Source organism: Macaca nemestrina, chromosome 7 (assembly GCF_043159975.1).
Source record: "Macaca nemestrina isolate mMacNem1 chromosome 7, mMacNem.hap1, whole genome shotgun sequence".
NCBI classification, from domain to species: Eukaryota; Metazoa; Chordata; class Mammalia; order Primates; family Cercopithecidae; genus Macaca; species Macaca nemestrina.
Genome location: NC_092131.1, coordinates 121432755 through 121449247, shown reverse-complemented (window position 1 = coordinate 121449247; position 16493 = coordinate 121432755). Strand labels below are relative to the sequence as shown.

Sequence of the window (16493 nt, the reverse complement as noted above, 5' to 3'; positions counted from 1 at the left end):
TGACTACATATAATTGGCTTCTAACCCTTTGATGAATATTCATGGAGTGTCTTCTACTTGGTGGTATCATCTTGCTGGAGAAGGGGATTAAAAGGTGAACAAAACGATCCCTTGCCTTCAAGGAACTCATAGTTTAGCAGAGGAGCCAGATGGGCAAACAGGTGGTTATAGTTCAAAGGCACAAATGCTGGCCAAGGGTCTGGACATAGTCCTAAGAGGTCACAGAAATGAGCACTGACCCAGTCTTAGGACAGGTATACTGAGAGCAGAAACCTTTGGGTTGCATTCAATGACTCAGAATATAAACTATTGCCACCTGTTTTAGGCACCGTCCTACCTCCACACTGCTGCCCAGACTGCTCTCTTATTCTGAAGGCCGTATTCCTTCTGACAGGGGCCCATCTGCTGCCTAGGAAAATCAGTAGAAGCTCTCAACATGTGCTTTCTGACTCAGCTTCTTCCTTCCAAAGAAGCAGTGTAGCATCAGGGTTTTCAGCGAGTTCCTTGAGGAAAGGACTTTTACTCATCTGTACCCCGTGCAAAATGGTAAAAGAAAGAGCGGGCATTAATATCAGTAGTTAAAGACTCTCTAAAGCCAGATGATCAGGTTTAAATCCTAGCTCCACCCCTTACTAGCTGTGTGCCTGGGGCAAGTTACTGAGTCTGGGCTCTGTTTTCCTACCTGTACAATGGGTATTCACAATGGTAGTGATGGCATAAAGATTCCATTAAATAACCTTTTTCTGGCACAGAAATGTTAGTTTATATTAGTAACATTATGATCATAAGCTTTTCCTAGAGAATTTCCCCCAACATGGCTGTGTTTTCACACTTTTGATTTGCTTGGAAGTAACTGCACTTTGCTACCTGGATGTCTACAGGAAAGCTGCTGGCAGCTCAATTGCACTGTGAAATCCCAGGGCATCTTTGCCACTTGTCTGGACTTCTTTGTGCCCCTCTGCAGGCAGACAGGCAGTACGACATTCCCCCACAGCACCGACTGCCCAAGCAGCCCAAAGACGGCTTCCTGGTGGAGCAGGTGTTCAGCCCTCACCCCTACCCTGCCTCCCTCAAGGCCCACATGAAGAGCAACCCACTGTACACAGACATGCGGCTGACTGAGTTGGCCGAGGTGAAGAGGGGCCAACCTTCTTGGACCATTGAGGAGTATGCACGGAATGCGAGTGACAAGGGCAAGCTGACAGCCCTGGACCTGCAGGTGAGCCTCTCACTGTCCCTGGGTTGGGGGAAGCCCAGCTGTGCCCGGGCAAATGCAGGAATGGATCACGGACGGCTTAGACCAACCAGCCCACTCCCACACCCTCCAACGCCCTGGGACCCCAACATGGAATTCAGAACTTTAATAAATCATAGAGCAGAAGAGACTTTTAACAAGGGGATCATTGTTTTGCTTATTTGTAAACATTTAGCGGTAGGAATGCTTGATTTATTTATGTATTTTTTATCGGCCATCTGATTTGCTAACGATGCATTTACAACTCTGTACCAAGTGCAGATTCTAATATTTGCTCACAAGACCTGAGCCAAACTGTTTAATGAAATACAAGCTGATTTCTCCTTCCATATGTAGCACGTGGGATAAGCATATTTGTGGGAGCCAAGCTATGGATTATGTTTCCATACGGAGCAGCCCCAGGTAAGAGCCATCCCCGGAAGCTCTATGAATGCAGTTGTGGCTGGAGGGCATGTTTTTTGTTCACCCATAGGCAGGGCTGGGTTTTGGCCACACTTTTATTTTGGTGGGCAACTCTGCCTGGTTCCATTCACACTGGGTTGATCTGTGTCTCCAGATCACCACAGGAGCAAAGGAGCACCGTGTCCCCACCTGTGCACTTAGCTTTGTAGGCAGCCAGGCCATAGCACCAGGGGTGCCCGTTCCGCCCAGGCCCCGGAATGACCATGCACGTGAAGCACAGTTGGTGAGAGCTGCCTGTGGAGATCAGTATGGCAAGGCTTCCCTGAAGTGGCCTTGCTCTAGAACAAAGAGGGCTGTGGGAGGTGCAGTGTGGTGGAAAGAAAAGACCACATTCTGGCAGCACTGGGTTTTCATCCCGGACTCCTTCGCTGTGTGGCCGGAAGCATTCACTCCATCTGATTGAGGTTCAGCCCCTCCACCTGTTAAATGGATATAATAATATCGAGCTTGTGAGTCACTGTAAGAATTAAAAATAATATATTTAAAGTACCTGGCATCAAGTAGGCACTGAAAAAGAAGGCCCTTGGGGGCTGGTCAATGACGCTGAAATCAATCAACTTTGCATAGTGCTTTCTACAGTCTCTCAGTCCCAGGCACAGTGGCCTGTGAGGCAGGAATTGTTATGACCATCTTCAGTTTACAGATGAGGAAATTGAGGACCCGGGAAGCTCAATAATTTGCCCCAGGTCAGACAAGTCTAAATTCATACTGGACCATCTGGCAATAAGTCTCATGTTCTTTCTCTTCTACAACTTCCTTGCCATTTCATTTTGCTATTGTTAAGAGTTTAGTGGAGTTTTATGTTGTTTAAAAAAAAAATGATTGCAATGACATTTGTTTGTCTTGGGCCCTAAATGACAGCAATTATGGGAAGGGGCAGCTCTGGCCAGACCCTGACAGTGAGTGTTGTGGGCGCATCAGGAGCAACCCTGAGCCCGTCCTCACCCCTCTTACATCATGCATTTTACATTCCCACTTGTACTGCACACCCCTTGACCCTTCAGGTCAATCCCTCTTCTGTCAACTTCCTGTGGGCAAGGAGGCTAGAGAGGGATTTGATTCTCCCTCCAGTGGGTCCCTGTGCAGCTCTGCTATGGGCGTCATACCTCGATCTGTGGGAATTAGAATACCAAGAGCAGCTGGGGGTCAGAAAGGACCTGGAGGTGTGAATGGCTCAAGCAACGGAATAATCAATATTTTACCAGTATCACTGGATGACCTTGAAAGAGTTCGATTAATTAGGTGAGTCGTAGACTGAAACATCTTTGCAAAGCTTGCAGGGAGGGAGCTGGAAGATTTCCCCCCTACAGATATGTGAGCTTTTAGTGCACCAATGTTTATAAGCATAAAGATAAAATTATAAAAATTAAAAACAGATATTTGGGTTATAGAGCTTTAGGTGACATTACTTAAAAGTGCAAAGGAGAGAGTATCCAGTTGCATAAAATATGAGGAAGTAGGGAGTTCAATAGCTGTATGAGGGTGTTTACAGCAAAAAAGAGCCAACCTTGAGAGCTTGGTGAAGGCAGCAAGTACCACCTTTTTTCTTTTCATCTCTTTGCAGAGACTCGGGTACAGTCTTAGGGCAGTGTTGGTGTCTGGACAATCTTCCCGGAGTTCCTTTGTGTTGAGATGTACATTCGCCATCAGTGGTTCCCACTTGAGGGCATAGGCAAAGGTGCAAACCTTTTTCTTCTTTCCAGTGTTTGCCAGGGTTAATTAATAACTGCATACATTTGCCTGTGTCCCTTGAAACCTCAGTATTACCTCTCTTCTACTTGATGCGATTACAGCTTACAGTTATTGAAAAAACTAATTAAAAATAGTTTATTCCACACACTGAATCCCAGCCCATAATAGTGTATATAGCTATGAAAGGAAACCAATTTCCTTCTCTCTGAGCCGGAGGGACTAAAGCACAAAATCTGATGTGTTATTTACACACTGTTTGGCTCCTGGGCCAGCCCTAGGATGACTGAGAAGAAGAGCAGGTTGTTTTACCCATAGTGTGCTGAGCCTGACTTCCAGGTGCCAGGGTATGGAGGGCTGCTGGTCTGACCCTCCACCAGCTCCCAGCCTTTAGGGGCACATTACCCACTTCTGCAGACCAGTCTTCCAGCAAAATATGCCCATCTTGGGTCCATCTCTCCTTTCTTTAGTGTCTATTAAATTGCTGAAGGGCTTTCATGTTTTCATGCCAAGGAGAACAGACTGGTCCCAAGGGCCTGTGGCAGGCAGAGCTTTGGCGGCTCAAGCAGGAGGAGGAGGCGGTGCAACAGTCGGGGCTTGGCAGCAGTGGAACTGCTCCGGGAAGCTCAGGGAAGAGGCTCCTGGGGTTCTAGCAGAGGATGCTGTAGCAGGAGTTTCTTGCAAAGGCTGAAGAGTTGGACAGAGCACCCTGTACAATAAGGACTTTTCCCACATTGAGAGTGTCTTGGTTTCTATTTTGGGTGCCCTGAGTGTCCAGGACCACCTTCCAGCCTTCCACGTAACTTGAGAAATTAAATAGCAGTCTCTCAACATTATGCCTTGGTGAGGGAAGGGACCAGGAAGATTTTCTGTGATGCCTAGATCCCCTTCTCTTTCCATTGTACAGTGTCGTATAGCATGTCTTAGAAAGGAGCTGGCAAACTTTCTCTGTAAAGGACAGATAGTAAACCCTTTAGGCCTTGTGGGCCTTATAATCTCTCACAACTGCTCAACTCGGCCATTGTAGCACGAAAACAGCTATAGACAATTTGGAAACAAATAGGAGTGGTTGTGTTTCCATAAATCTTTATTTTTGGACACTGAGATTTGCATTTCATATAATTTTCACATGTCATGAAATATTATTCTTTTGATTTTTTTTCAACCATTTAAAAATGGAAAAAAATCACTCTTAGTTCAAGGGTTGTAAAAAGACAGGTGGCAGGTGAGATGTGGCCTGCAGGCCACAGTGTGCCTAGCTGTGTGCTAGATGACTGTGAGCAACAGGTAGATAATCAAGCCTGGGGGGCAGGGCCTGCGGGTTGTCAGTGTCCTGGCAGCAGGCAGGTGGCATGCTCAAAGGGGTAGTTAAGGAGGGGACTCTTTACAATAGCTAGTGAAGCACCCAGAGACCAGCACCAGTAGGAAGCTGTTGCCACCCTTGGATCTGAAGGGCCAAGGGAAAGGGGCTGTTTCTGAAACTCACTGAGACCCACAGCTCTGATAGCAGGTGTCCAATAGGAGCTGGGCCACTGACAAACTGCAGCCCAGCCAGGAGGGAGCTGGGGGAATAAATACCTCAATCTCTCTTTCTTCTTGTCTTCATTGGTTGAAACCCCATGGGAGCTTGAAGGCAGGGGAGTCCCCATGATGTGTCCATGTAGTTTATATTCCTAGGAGCACAGAGCAAGATGGAAAAAAATCAGAATGAATCTAGAAGGTCAGGCAGAGAATTACTAGCATGCATTAGAATCATCACTGTTCCATCAATAAATGGTACAACTGAGTTTTTTAAAACTTTGAAAGGTTTGGTTTTTGGGCCTGTGTTTGTATATGTGTATGAATAATTTTTTATGTGCCCATGTTTATGAGCATAATCTAAGAAAATCTTCAAAATAGATATTTTGTTTGCATTTCAAAGACTTAAATGGCCTCACTTGGAATTGCAATGTGTTGTTGCTTTTATGTGACACTCATATTATTAAATGCTTGCCATAAAATGAGAACACTGCCTTTCTTCATGGAAATAGATTTTAACTGTCAACGCGGAATAGGATTCACAGGCAATACAGGTTAAATATGGTATTTCTCCTGATGACAGTTGATTAATCTTGGGGAGATCAGCAGACAGATGTCAGTGGGGGCTCTCTCTTTGGGGAAGCTGCACCAAGTCTGGATCCATTGCCACGGCAGGTCTGGGGTGGGAACAGTCTGCTATGGGGTCGGTAGACCTTGACTTTGAGCAGTGGCATGACCTGCTCAGATAAATGGTTGAAGTTGAAATATTTTATATTTTGTTTGAACTGCTCATCGTGGAGATTCCTTTGATTTTTCAGTAGAAGCTTTTCAGAATGCTATCATGGCCTTGTTTCAAGCAGATCTGTTCATAGAGCCTGTTGGAAGAAAGCATTTTTCAGTGACTTTCCTTGTTTCCCTTGCAGAGGGGCCCGCCTGTTCTTGATTGCATGCCCTTGAAGTTTAGAGTCTTGCTCATCTCAGCCCCATTTTGCTTGCTTACAGATGAAAGACCCTTGGGTTTCTCTGTGTCAAAACCAACACGACATTTTTAGTGAGGGAGGGGCCCATGCAATCTGTGATATGTGGAATGAGCCTGTGGTAGCCTGCCTCAGGCAAGGGGCTGGTGGGGCAATGTTATGCAACACAGTCTCTAACTCCCAGCTGCAGACAACTTAAGTGCTTCAGGAGTGATGACTGTCAGGACGTCTTTGACCTGATTTCAAGTATTCACCGTATTTCTAACATCTTCTCTTCGCTTTTAGACGCAAGAATCTTTAAACCCAAACAATTTAGAGTACTGGATGGAAGACATTTATACTCCAGGATACGATTCATTACTAAAACGTAAAGAAGCTGAATTCAGACGAGCCAAGGTCTGCAAGATAGCTGCTCTGATCACTGCTGCGGCATGCACCGTCATCCTCGTTATTGTCGTGCCCATCTGCACAATGAAATCATGAGCTAAGAATGCAACCTACGTACAGCTTATGACTATCAATGTTGTCGTCTGTATTTTAGAATCTTTCAGCAGTGAGACAACAATTTATTGAAACAGAGATGAAATCATGGAGGCATTTCTACAAATATTGAATGAAGGTGGTTTTCAGAAACTATACTAATTCTAGTGAGAAATCTACCTACCTGTTAGCTTTGACTCAATTACACTCTGATGCATTTTTAGAAGTGTGATATCTTTTCCTACCAAAAGAACATAATGGACTATCAATAAATACAAATTGAATATTCCAACCAAAAAAAAAAAAAAAGGAAGATTAATTGGGTTCTTTCCATTTTGATAATGTTTCATGGTAGGGAATAAGTTATACAGAAGATATTTAATACATGCCTCTTTAGAAGAAACTAAGGGAAGTAGCAACATAAGAAGAAAAGAGGGTGGGTTCTCTTTTCCATAAAGTTCTTAGACCATTGCTGGTGAAGTAATAGGGTGTGCACCCCTAAAGGGTATTACTTCTCTGTCGACTTTTATCAAGGGCTACTGACGTTTCATTCTTGCCCTTTTGTCATCAACAAGACAGAATGTCTGCATCACTGCAGATCTTCATGGAAACATTCTGGACCTTCTTCCTTGCACTTGGAGTAAGAAGGATCTGGACTACCAAGTCAGGCGTGGAATGAAGTATGCTCAGACTGCATGATGGGCCAAGGTATTCAGGCCAGGAGACCTTCCCATCCTCAATCCAAAGTGTAGGGGAGCTGCTTGCTAATGATGTAAGGTCAGTATTTGAAAATCATGGCCATTCCAAAGGATCCCCTGTTCTTGCTTTGGTGTGTGGCTGTATTCCTTGATTTTCTATCTCCTGGTGGTACCAGATGCTCTGCCTCTCATACATGAGTTGAAGAGTTTGGAACTTGTCCTTGTGCCTTGAAGAGTAGAGACAATGGCTAAACATTGACATTCTATCTGTAAACAATGGTTTTCATGCACTACTAATATCTGCCATTTTCAATGGCTTTAAAAAGATTTTGAAAGCTTGTTCAATAACAATAATAAAGGCACCGAGGTCTTCTCAGTTACCCCAACACCTACTCCAGAGTTTTGAATACTTGTCAGCAGTGCAAAAAATATTATCTATTTAACCACTTATCTATATGTCTATCTAAATACCTGATTTTCATTTATTGTCTTCTCTGTTAAATAACCTGAGAGCGAGGTTTCTTTAGTGTAAAAGAAGCTGTTGTAATTTCATCCAAATTTGATCTGTCTCCACCTGCTGAATGGTGCTTTGCCAATAATGGAACAGAAAGAATCCCTATCAGCATCTGATTCCAGTGTGTTGTTACAGGTTAAAGAAAAAAAGGATTGACAGAAACTAGCTACCTTATATATATATTTTTGATAACAAGGTGGGATATAAATAGATTTTGGTAGCAAGTGTAATCACTCTGTATGATATAATAAATTTCTAAAAGAGAGATTTGAAGCATCTCAAGTTTTAAAGCAATAGGAGTCTAGCATCCATTCTGAAAAATCCCAAATAATGCTTAGCTTGCTGTGTCTAATTCTGTTGTTCACCATTAAGGGGTAGACAGTTAATTTTATTATGTTAACAACTGAGGGATGAATTTTTTCATCTGTAGTAAACCTTTATTTTTAGAAATCTTCATGTTATGTATTTGTATTATCATGTTTATGTATGGATTTTCAATTTCAGTGACTGAAAACTTAAGCCTTAGTATGAAAAACTGAGGATTTATAATTGAAAATAAAAAAATATGTATATGTTACTATCTGTCATCAGAATTATACTCTTTGGTGCTCTGTTTTCAATGGGGCATATTACATAAGGTTGTTTCTTTCACCCCAAAGAGACTACTAGGTTACCACTCTGGGCATTGCCTTTCCACCTAACCCCTCAACCAGTAAGACTCTGTACCACATTCTAGCCCCACTATTCTCTTTATCGCAGATTAAGTGTCAGAGCATCAGAGATAGTAGCTCCCAACCTCTTGCTCTGGATTTGCAGAAGAATGGAGATGTACTTACCCAGAATAAGGAAAATCTAGTCAAATCCACCCCAAATCTTCCATTTGACAGGTAGGACCATAGAGGCTGGACCAAACCACTTTTTCCACTGCCCTTGGCTGAATCTATTCCTAGTGGACCCCATCTGGGCATATCCCTAGCTACCTTGGGAGGGCATGACTATAAGTCACACCTCAGGCTTGAAAATGAAAGGATTCTGTAGAATATTCTTCTATACTTTCCATAGCTGGAGAGGTAGTCAGAGAAATTCAGTCTTGCTCTGAGTCCAGAGTAGCTTTAAGGAGCTTTAAAATTCAACTCAACATTGTTGTTGAATAATGGCAACATCTAGACCTGGTAATAATTCAGGAAATTGGACAATGGAGGCCAAAAGTAAGGTGGGTTTCTCTGGAAAGGGGTCATCCTCAGCCTGATAATACCAAATCTGATGTTGAGGTTATGAATCATTACCATGGCTTGGAGCTACTGGATGCTTGGGGTCTTGGGATAGATAGAAGGTAAAGTTCACAGTTGGAGCCTTTCTTGCCATTGACCCCAAGCTCACCCCAGCCTTCCTTCCCTGACCCTGTGACTCACCCTATCTCCTCTATTCCCTGTTTGCAGACTGAGCAAGACAGAGTTTGGCTAGGAGGGAAACATCTATCCATCCCTCTAATCTTTGCCCATCACCTCCTGTTGCAATGAGCTCCCCAGAGGTGACATACGGATGGGCCTCTCTACTGTACTGGGTGCCATCTCCCACCATACTCTGGCATTTTTATATAAAGGGCAATTTCTTGTACCTGAGTCTAAAATTACATTATCAAAATTCACTTTGTTTTTCCTGCATTTTAAAAGTAATCAAATGTTATTATTTAAGAGATTAGTTTGAAATTAAATATCCTTAACCAATGATTAAATTCATAATCATTTCATCTTCTAATCTGAATTTGTTTTGAACACAGCCTTGCAGAAAAGCAAAAAATATTTTCCCCCTCATATTTTTCAGAAATTTTATACCAGTATCCCCTTCATTAAACTGCAGATACAGTAAGGTAAATCATACTTACATCATCCATTACTAGCTGATCATAAATTGTTAGTATTTTAAGGCATGCAACTATGTGATTGATATCTGCAAGGCTAGTTTAATAGATGTGCTAAATATCACTGTTCTGAATATCTGTGCCATAGTTCTGATACTCTTATTGGAATCAAGGCAGTGCTGTTTTTGTTTACAAGTTATCAAGATAAGAGCAGTGGCATCACATTTGTTGGTTCTTTTTCTTAATAGAAAAAACAAAACAGAAGAAGCTCTGCCAACAGTAAAAGATTCTGTTAAGTGGTATAAAAGTTTGTGAATGTTGAAATTCAACATGCTTCATATTATAACCAACCTGCAAGAATATTGTGGTCAATTGTGTGAATACCAAATCAATATATACTGTATATTGTACTATGAAAATTTGTATTTAAAGGTAAAGATACGAATAATTGTTCGTATAATTGGGGAAAAGGGTATTCAATATTTATTAACAATGAGAAATGCAACGAACTTCCTTATTTATGCCTTATGAATAAAAGAGTGTGGAATGTAAGGTGAAATTTTATGTGCAAGATCCTGAAGGAATGGGTATTCTTGAAGGCAGGGACTGTGTCTTTTCTATGTTTGTTCTGTACAGCTCTCAGCACACTCTTGGTGCTTGATAAATGTTATATAATACCAATAACTAAGCACATTTTTAGATCTTTTTTCAAATGGCTTGTGTAAAATTTGGTTAATGTACAATGGTTGGTTTGAAGCTATCATGTAAAATTGGCCTCTCCATATATAATCAAAAATAAACTGAAGAAAATATAAAATGTCTTGCCATGAGATTTTATTTTATGCATAAATTATAAGTGTTCAGTTTTATGTAAGGATCATGTGTCCAGCTTGATGACTTCTCACAAATTGAACAGTTTCACAAATTGAACATGTGATCAGCAGAGCAAAAATGTCTCAGGACATTTAAACATCCCAGAAGCCTCCCTCATGCCCCTTCCAGTTAAAATCCTGAAAAGACAAACCACCATCCTGACTTCTGAGGCTCCAGATTAGTTGTGCTGTTTTTGAGCTTTATGTAAAAGTAATTGTGCGGTATCTACTCTTTTGTGTCTGTCTGCACTGTTTCAGCAGGATGTTTGTGAGAGATGTTCATTTTGTTCTGTGTGGTTGGCAGTTTTCTCATTCTTATTTCACTAACTCATTATGAATATACCACAGTTTATTTTTCCTTTCTACCATTGAATGGGCATTCAGGTAGCTTCCAATTTGGGCTATCACTATTCTTGTATATATCTTTTCTTTTAATTTGAGATGGAGTCTCACTCGGTCACCAGGCTGGAGTGCAGTGGCGTGATCTCAGATCACTGCAACCTCTACCTCCTGGGTTCAAGTGATTCTCCTGCCTCGGCCTCCTGAGCAGCTGGGACTACAGATGCATGCCACCATGCCAAGCTAATTTTTGTATTTTTACTAGAGACAGGGTTTCACCATGTTGGCCAGGATGATCTCGATCTCTTGACCTTGTGATCCGCCTGCCTCGGCCTCCCAAAGTGTTGGGATTACAGGCATGAGCCACCACACCCGGCCTCTTGTATATATCTTTTAGTGAACATATGCATGCATTTCCGTAATGCGGATCCCTAGGAGTAAAACTGCTGGGTCATGAGATATGCCTACACACTGCTTTAATAGATACTGCCAGCAACTTTTTAAACATGGTGCTACCAACATACACGTTCAATAGAAGCATTTATGGGGGTTCCAGCTTCTTTATATCCTACTCAACAATTGGCATCATCTGTCTTTCATTTTAGCCATTCCACTCACTGTGTGTATAGTGTTATTGTGTTTTTGATTTGTATTTCCCTGATGACTAATGAGATTTGCTATCTTTGAGTATGTTTATTGGCCATTTGGATATTCTATTTTGTGAAGTACTTGTTTGTTTTTGCCCAGTTTCCGACTGGGTTTGTGTCTTTTTCTTACTGATTTGTGGACATCCTTTATTTATTATGGAAATGTGTTCTCTGTTAGATAAATGTTGGAAATATTACTTTCCATTCTGTGAGCTGTAGTTTTTGCTTTCTTGATGTTGGTGTCTTTTTGATGAATGAAAGTTATTTATTTATTTATTTAGTTAGTTAGTTAGTTAGTTTGTTTTTTGAGACAGGGTCTCACTTGGTCACTCAGGCTGGAGTGCAGTGGGTGTGATTCTTGGCCCACTGCAACTTCTGCCTCCCAGGCTCAACCCATACTCCCACCTCAGCCTCCTAAGTAGCTGGGATTACAGGTGTGTGTTACCATGTGTGGCTAATTTTTTTGTTCGTTTGTTTTGCATTTTTTGTAGAGACAAATTCTCACTATGCTGCCCAGACTGGTCTTGAATTCCTGAGCTCAAGGGATCCGCCCACCTTGGCCTCTCAAAGTGCTGGGATTACAGCATTTTGGGAGGCTGCTGTGAGCCACTGCATTTGGCCAATGAATAAAGGTTCTTAATTTAATATAGAAATTTATTATTTTTCCCAATATGATTGGGAATTTGGGATCTATTTAAGAAATCTTTTCATACTACAAGGTCATGAAGATGGAAGATGCTCTATGTTTCTTCTAGAAAGTTTAATAATTTTTCATAGTGAAACCTGTACTTCTAGAATTGATAGCTGTAACTTGTGTGAAGTAGGGGGTGAAGGTATGTTTATTTTCCCGTTTTGATATCCACTGATCAGCACCATTCATTACAAAGATCATTTTTTCCCCTTTGGCATAAAGCTGCTGAAAGTCTTTGTGGTTTCCTGGGCTTTTTATTCTTCTCCTTTGGTCTGTTCATTTTTTTTCTTGTATAAGCATATCAACATAATTTTTCTATCCTAGTCATGTTAAGGCATTCTTCAACAATGAAATAAATGAATAATAGCTTACTTGGGCAGAAGCCTTGGCACATTTCTTGCTTATGAAATCATATCATGGCAGATGTTGAAGAAAGAATGTGTCCAGCTCCTTTTATCCCATCTACTATTCACAAATATCACTGGTTTCCCTGCTTGAGTCATTAAAGGAAAGTGATTAGGCATGAGTCACAGCACATTGTAAAAAGCAATTAGTATCTTGACACCTAAAAACAGCAAGAAGTCTCTGATAAAATTTTGAAGAATGTTAGAGTAACTCTACAATGGTGGATATAAGAATGCTTTTAAGTTTTGCAATAAAAAATGTAGACCTACAAATCCAAAGTTTGCATTTAGCTGGACTAGGCCTAGATTGCATTTTGCCTGAAATTCAATTGAAAGTGCTCTGAAAAAGTGAATTAAGAAAATAATGTATAAGTAATCTCATAGGAAAAAATGTTTATCTTCCTTCTGAGGACAAATCAATATGTAATATGCGATTGTAAGGTATTTTCATATATCATTAATTTAGCTTCCTCCCCACCAAGTACTAGCAAAAGTCAATACTTGGTTGACTTACTTTATATTATTGAATGTACGTTTTTAAAAAGCACATATACCATACCCTAGTGCTCTAGAATTCAGGCTTCGCAATGGCTCCCACTGGCTTTCTCCATAGCCTGAATTATTGAGATTTTTCTGTACCTGGATTTGGTTTATATCTTCAGTAGTTCTCGTGATAGAAAGGAGGGGGACAAGTTACATGTGACTTCACACAAAAGTGATACTGCATTACATGAAGAATATTCCAGTATCTGAAAACAAGAAGAGAACTTCAGAGTTTCTGGCCAGAACCAGGTATAGCATTTCAACCCTTGAAACACTGCTTCCTGCAAATACTGTCTCTTGACTTTGACTTGCAGCAGTTTATAAAAATTCCTGAGATTCATTAAATCCTAGATACAAAGTTATTGATAGAAATCGGCAGTACAAATTTGCAAATGAAAGGAAACTGTATTTGCAGTTTCCTTTGCAAATAGAGTTTCCTTTCATTTGTCAAGGAAAGCCCTTAATAAATTATACCTAATAAGTTACTGGGTAGTCATTCTGTGAATAGAAGAAATGCACTTGGTATTTTCATGCTGGTTACTCACAGTCATATTCTACATTTTAATGATTCTTGCATAATTTCAGAAATCCCAATGAGGCAGCCTTTCCTAGCCCATTTTCTCTGGACCAATATTGTTTGATCCGGATGTCCCAGCCAGTCTAATTTAGCAATTTTGTTGCTTTGTTATTAAAGTTAGTTTTACTGTTAGTAATGTATATGTGATCTACATCCTTCTGATTCAACCTTTTTCCTACCTTTTGGTTTACTCATTTATTTAGTCAACTAATAATTGTTGAGCAACTGTAATGTTTAAGGCAGTGGTTTATTGTTGAAATAGTATTGCCTGCTATGTCCCCAGAACTGACAATGTCTTCTACATACTAGATGCTTAATAAATATTTGTTGAATGAAGGAGTGAATGCATGAATGAACGAAAATCTTTAATCTTCTATCTTGGAACTTCGATTCTAATGAGTGTGCAGATAACAATCAAATAGGCAAATAAATAATTGTAATCAGTAATGAGGGCAATGAAGGAAAGGAAAGGAAAAATTGGGAGAGATCAACTTGGAGAGCAACAGAGGAACTTGTTAGTTAGGGTAGCCAAGGAGGGCTTTCAGGAGGAGGTGACATGTGAGCAACTGAGGAAAAACACTTCTGGCAGAGGGAACAGTGCAAAGGTCCTGAGATAGGAATGAAGATTAGGAAGAAGCCCAGTGTGTCTTGAACTTACTGAACTGGACTAGAGAACATGGTGTGAGGAGAGATTGGTGAAGTAGACAGGGGCTAGATTATGTCAGGCTTTGCAGGCCACAATAAGGAGGTGAGGTTTTATTTTAAATATAATTGGAAGCCTTTGGAGATTGCAAGCAGTGAAATAACCTAATCCATAATCTGATTTATATTTTTATCTTATTGCTCTGGCTGCAGTGTGGAGATGGAGTAAAGGGAAGCAAGGGTGGAAACAGGGAGACCAGTAAGCGGGTAGTTGCAAATAACACAGGGGAGAGATGGTGGCAGCTTAAACTAGGATGAGACCCTGGAGTTGACCTTGTATTTGTAGGTGCAGACAGCTGGACTTGCTGATGAGGGCAGTGGGGGAATTAGACAAGTTGATTAAGGAGGGCTTCCTGATTTTTTGCCTTTAGAAAGAGGGTAGGTGATGGTGCTATTTAATGTCTTGCAGAAGACTTTGGAAGGAACAATTTGGGGATGGCAAATGGCATCTAAGGCTTTGTTTTAGACATGTCACATTTGAGGTTTCCTTTATCAGGTCCCTATAGGATGAAGATTCCTTTATCAGGTCCCTATAGCCTTGCCTCCTCTCTATCTAGATAATTCACCTTTAAGACTCTATTCAGCATCATTTTCTCTAGGAAGTCTTCTATATCAGTCACTTTAAGCCATGGTATGCTTCTCTAACAAGCAGTTCCCCAAATCTCAGTTACTTATGACAACAGTTTGCTTATTTCCCATGTCACATGTTCATCATGGGTCAGGTGCAGCTGGATCTCATGTCTTCTTCATTATAAGACCCAGACTGAATGAGCAGCCCTACAACTGGGACATTCGGGTCTCCTGACAGAGACGAAAAGAGACATGGCAGAAGTCCACAATAGTTCTTGGCATAATCCCTACATTCACATTTCATTGCCAAGCCATGTCATAAAACTAAGCCTGATGTCTTCAGGTATGAAAATAGACTCCTTGCTCAAGGAAGGTCCTAAGAGCATGGTGCCTGGTAGGGAAGGGAAGCAGTTATTTTTGAAAAATATTAACTAGCATAGTGCTGGCTAGTGTAGGAGCATGTTAGGTATGCAAATTCTCAGGCCCCACCCTAGACCTGAATCAGAAAATTGCAGGAGATTGGGGCTGGAGACCCAGTAATTTATGATTTATACAGCCCTGTAGGTGATTCTAAGGCATGCTCAAATTTGAGAATCACTGATCTCACATACCTGCTCTGACCCTCTTCCTGTACCAACTAGGTCAACAACATTTCCCTAACACATTCACATCCTATCACTGGTGCTACCACATTATGCTATTGTTTCATGCACAGGAACAATTATGTAGAGCCCTGCAGGTTACATTTGCCAACCTAGCTCAGCTCCAAGAGTGCAGTCCATGTGCACTTGGAAACCTCTGTTTTGGGGAGGATCAAGGAGTATCTGGGTTCCTAGAAGTCACTATCTTCTGTCTATATATCCTCAGCCCAGCCACTGCTCCACCTGCAAGACTGGTCCAGTTCCTGCAGCACACCCAGGTAAAGAATGGTCTTGTAAAACACTGTCTCCACTAAACATACAAAAACAATCAAAAAAAATTAGCCAGGTTTGGTGGCGGGCGCCTGTAGTCCCAGCTACTCGGGAGGCTGGGGCGGGAGAATGGCATGAACCTGGGAGGCGGAGCTTACAGTTAACTGAGATCATGCCACTGCACTCCAGCCTGGGTGACAGAGAGAGACTCCGTCGCAAAAAAAAAAAATGGTCTTGGTAACATGGTCTCTGTATATAGGTTGATGCTCCTATAACGTAGCTTTGACCAATCACCTTCTCCTGACTCCTAGCCATCAACCTGGCTCACCGTGTTCTCACTTGACCTCTACTCTGACACCAAGTTAGCAGTGCCATCTGCTTGTCCATCCAGCCTCCTGCCATCCACGTGGCAAGCAACACTCTGTGTCCAATGCAGGTCTGCTATTCGCCAGTCAGAATAACTGTTCCTTCAGGTCCTAAGACTGGCCAGGTTCCACTCCCGGCCTCTCCTGAACAGATGTATAATTCTTCAGAACTCTAGATGCTAGGGGCCCCAATTTGTATTTGGATGGTCAGGAAACACACAGAGAAGGGGTCTTAATAGCTTGTCCTCGTCCAAATCAGGACTGCACTGTGTCCCAGAATGTGCATTGCACCATGGTGGGTGCTTGGTGAGTACCAAATGCACAGCAGTGATCATCACACTAATGGCATTAACCCTGGTTGAGCACTTAGCCTGTGTCAGGTGATCCCTTAGTTAATCCTCACAACCATCTTAAGAAA

The 16493-nt window shown here is 41.6% G+C and overlaps 1 protein-coding gene and 2 long non-coding RNA genes across 9 annotated transcripts in view; 2 read left to right on the top strand and 1 right to left on the bottom strand.

Annotated features, from left to right (window-relative positions):
- Positions 1-10259, top strand: part of MINAR1 (membrane integral NOTCH2 associated receptor 1) — a 40302-nt gene extending 30043 nt beyond the window's left edge. For 2 of the 6 annotated variants that reach the window (XM_071100821.1, XM_071100820.1), the window contains one exon: positions 965-1480. In XM_071100821.1, coding sequence (XP_070956922.1) covers positions 965-1477 — 513 coding nt within the window. In that variant the 3' untranslated portion in view covers positions 1478-1480. Of the gene's footprint in view, positions 1-964; positions 1481-1591; positions 1658-6186 lie in introns of those variants that run through there. The other 4 variants (XR_011626271.1, XR_011626270.1, XR_011626272.1 and 1 more) reach the window with 4 other exon arrangements.
- The window catches only part of LOC139364406 (uncharacterized), a 25864-nt gene continuing 11010 nt past the window's right edge, over positions 1640-16493 (bottom strand). The window contains exons 2-5 of one of the 2 annotated variants that reach the window (XR_011626278.1): positions 12376-13156; positions 4985-5079; positions 3225-4354; positions 1640-2136 (exon numbers count right to left, since the gene is read on the bottom strand). This is a non-coding gene — a long non-coding RNA (uncharacterized lncRNA). Of the gene's footprint in view, positions 2137-3224; positions 4355-4984; positions 5080-12375 lie in introns of both variants that reach the window. The other variant, XR_011626277.1, reaches the window with a different exon arrangement.
- The window catches only part of LOC139364408 (uncharacterized), a 24574-nt gene continuing 23760 nt past the window's right edge, over positions 15680-16493 (top strand). Inside the window, exon 1 of the long non-coding RNA XR_011626280.1 lies at positions 15680-15718. This is a non-coding gene — a long non-coding RNA (uncharacterized lncRNA). The remainder of the gene's footprint in view (positions 15719-16493) is intronic.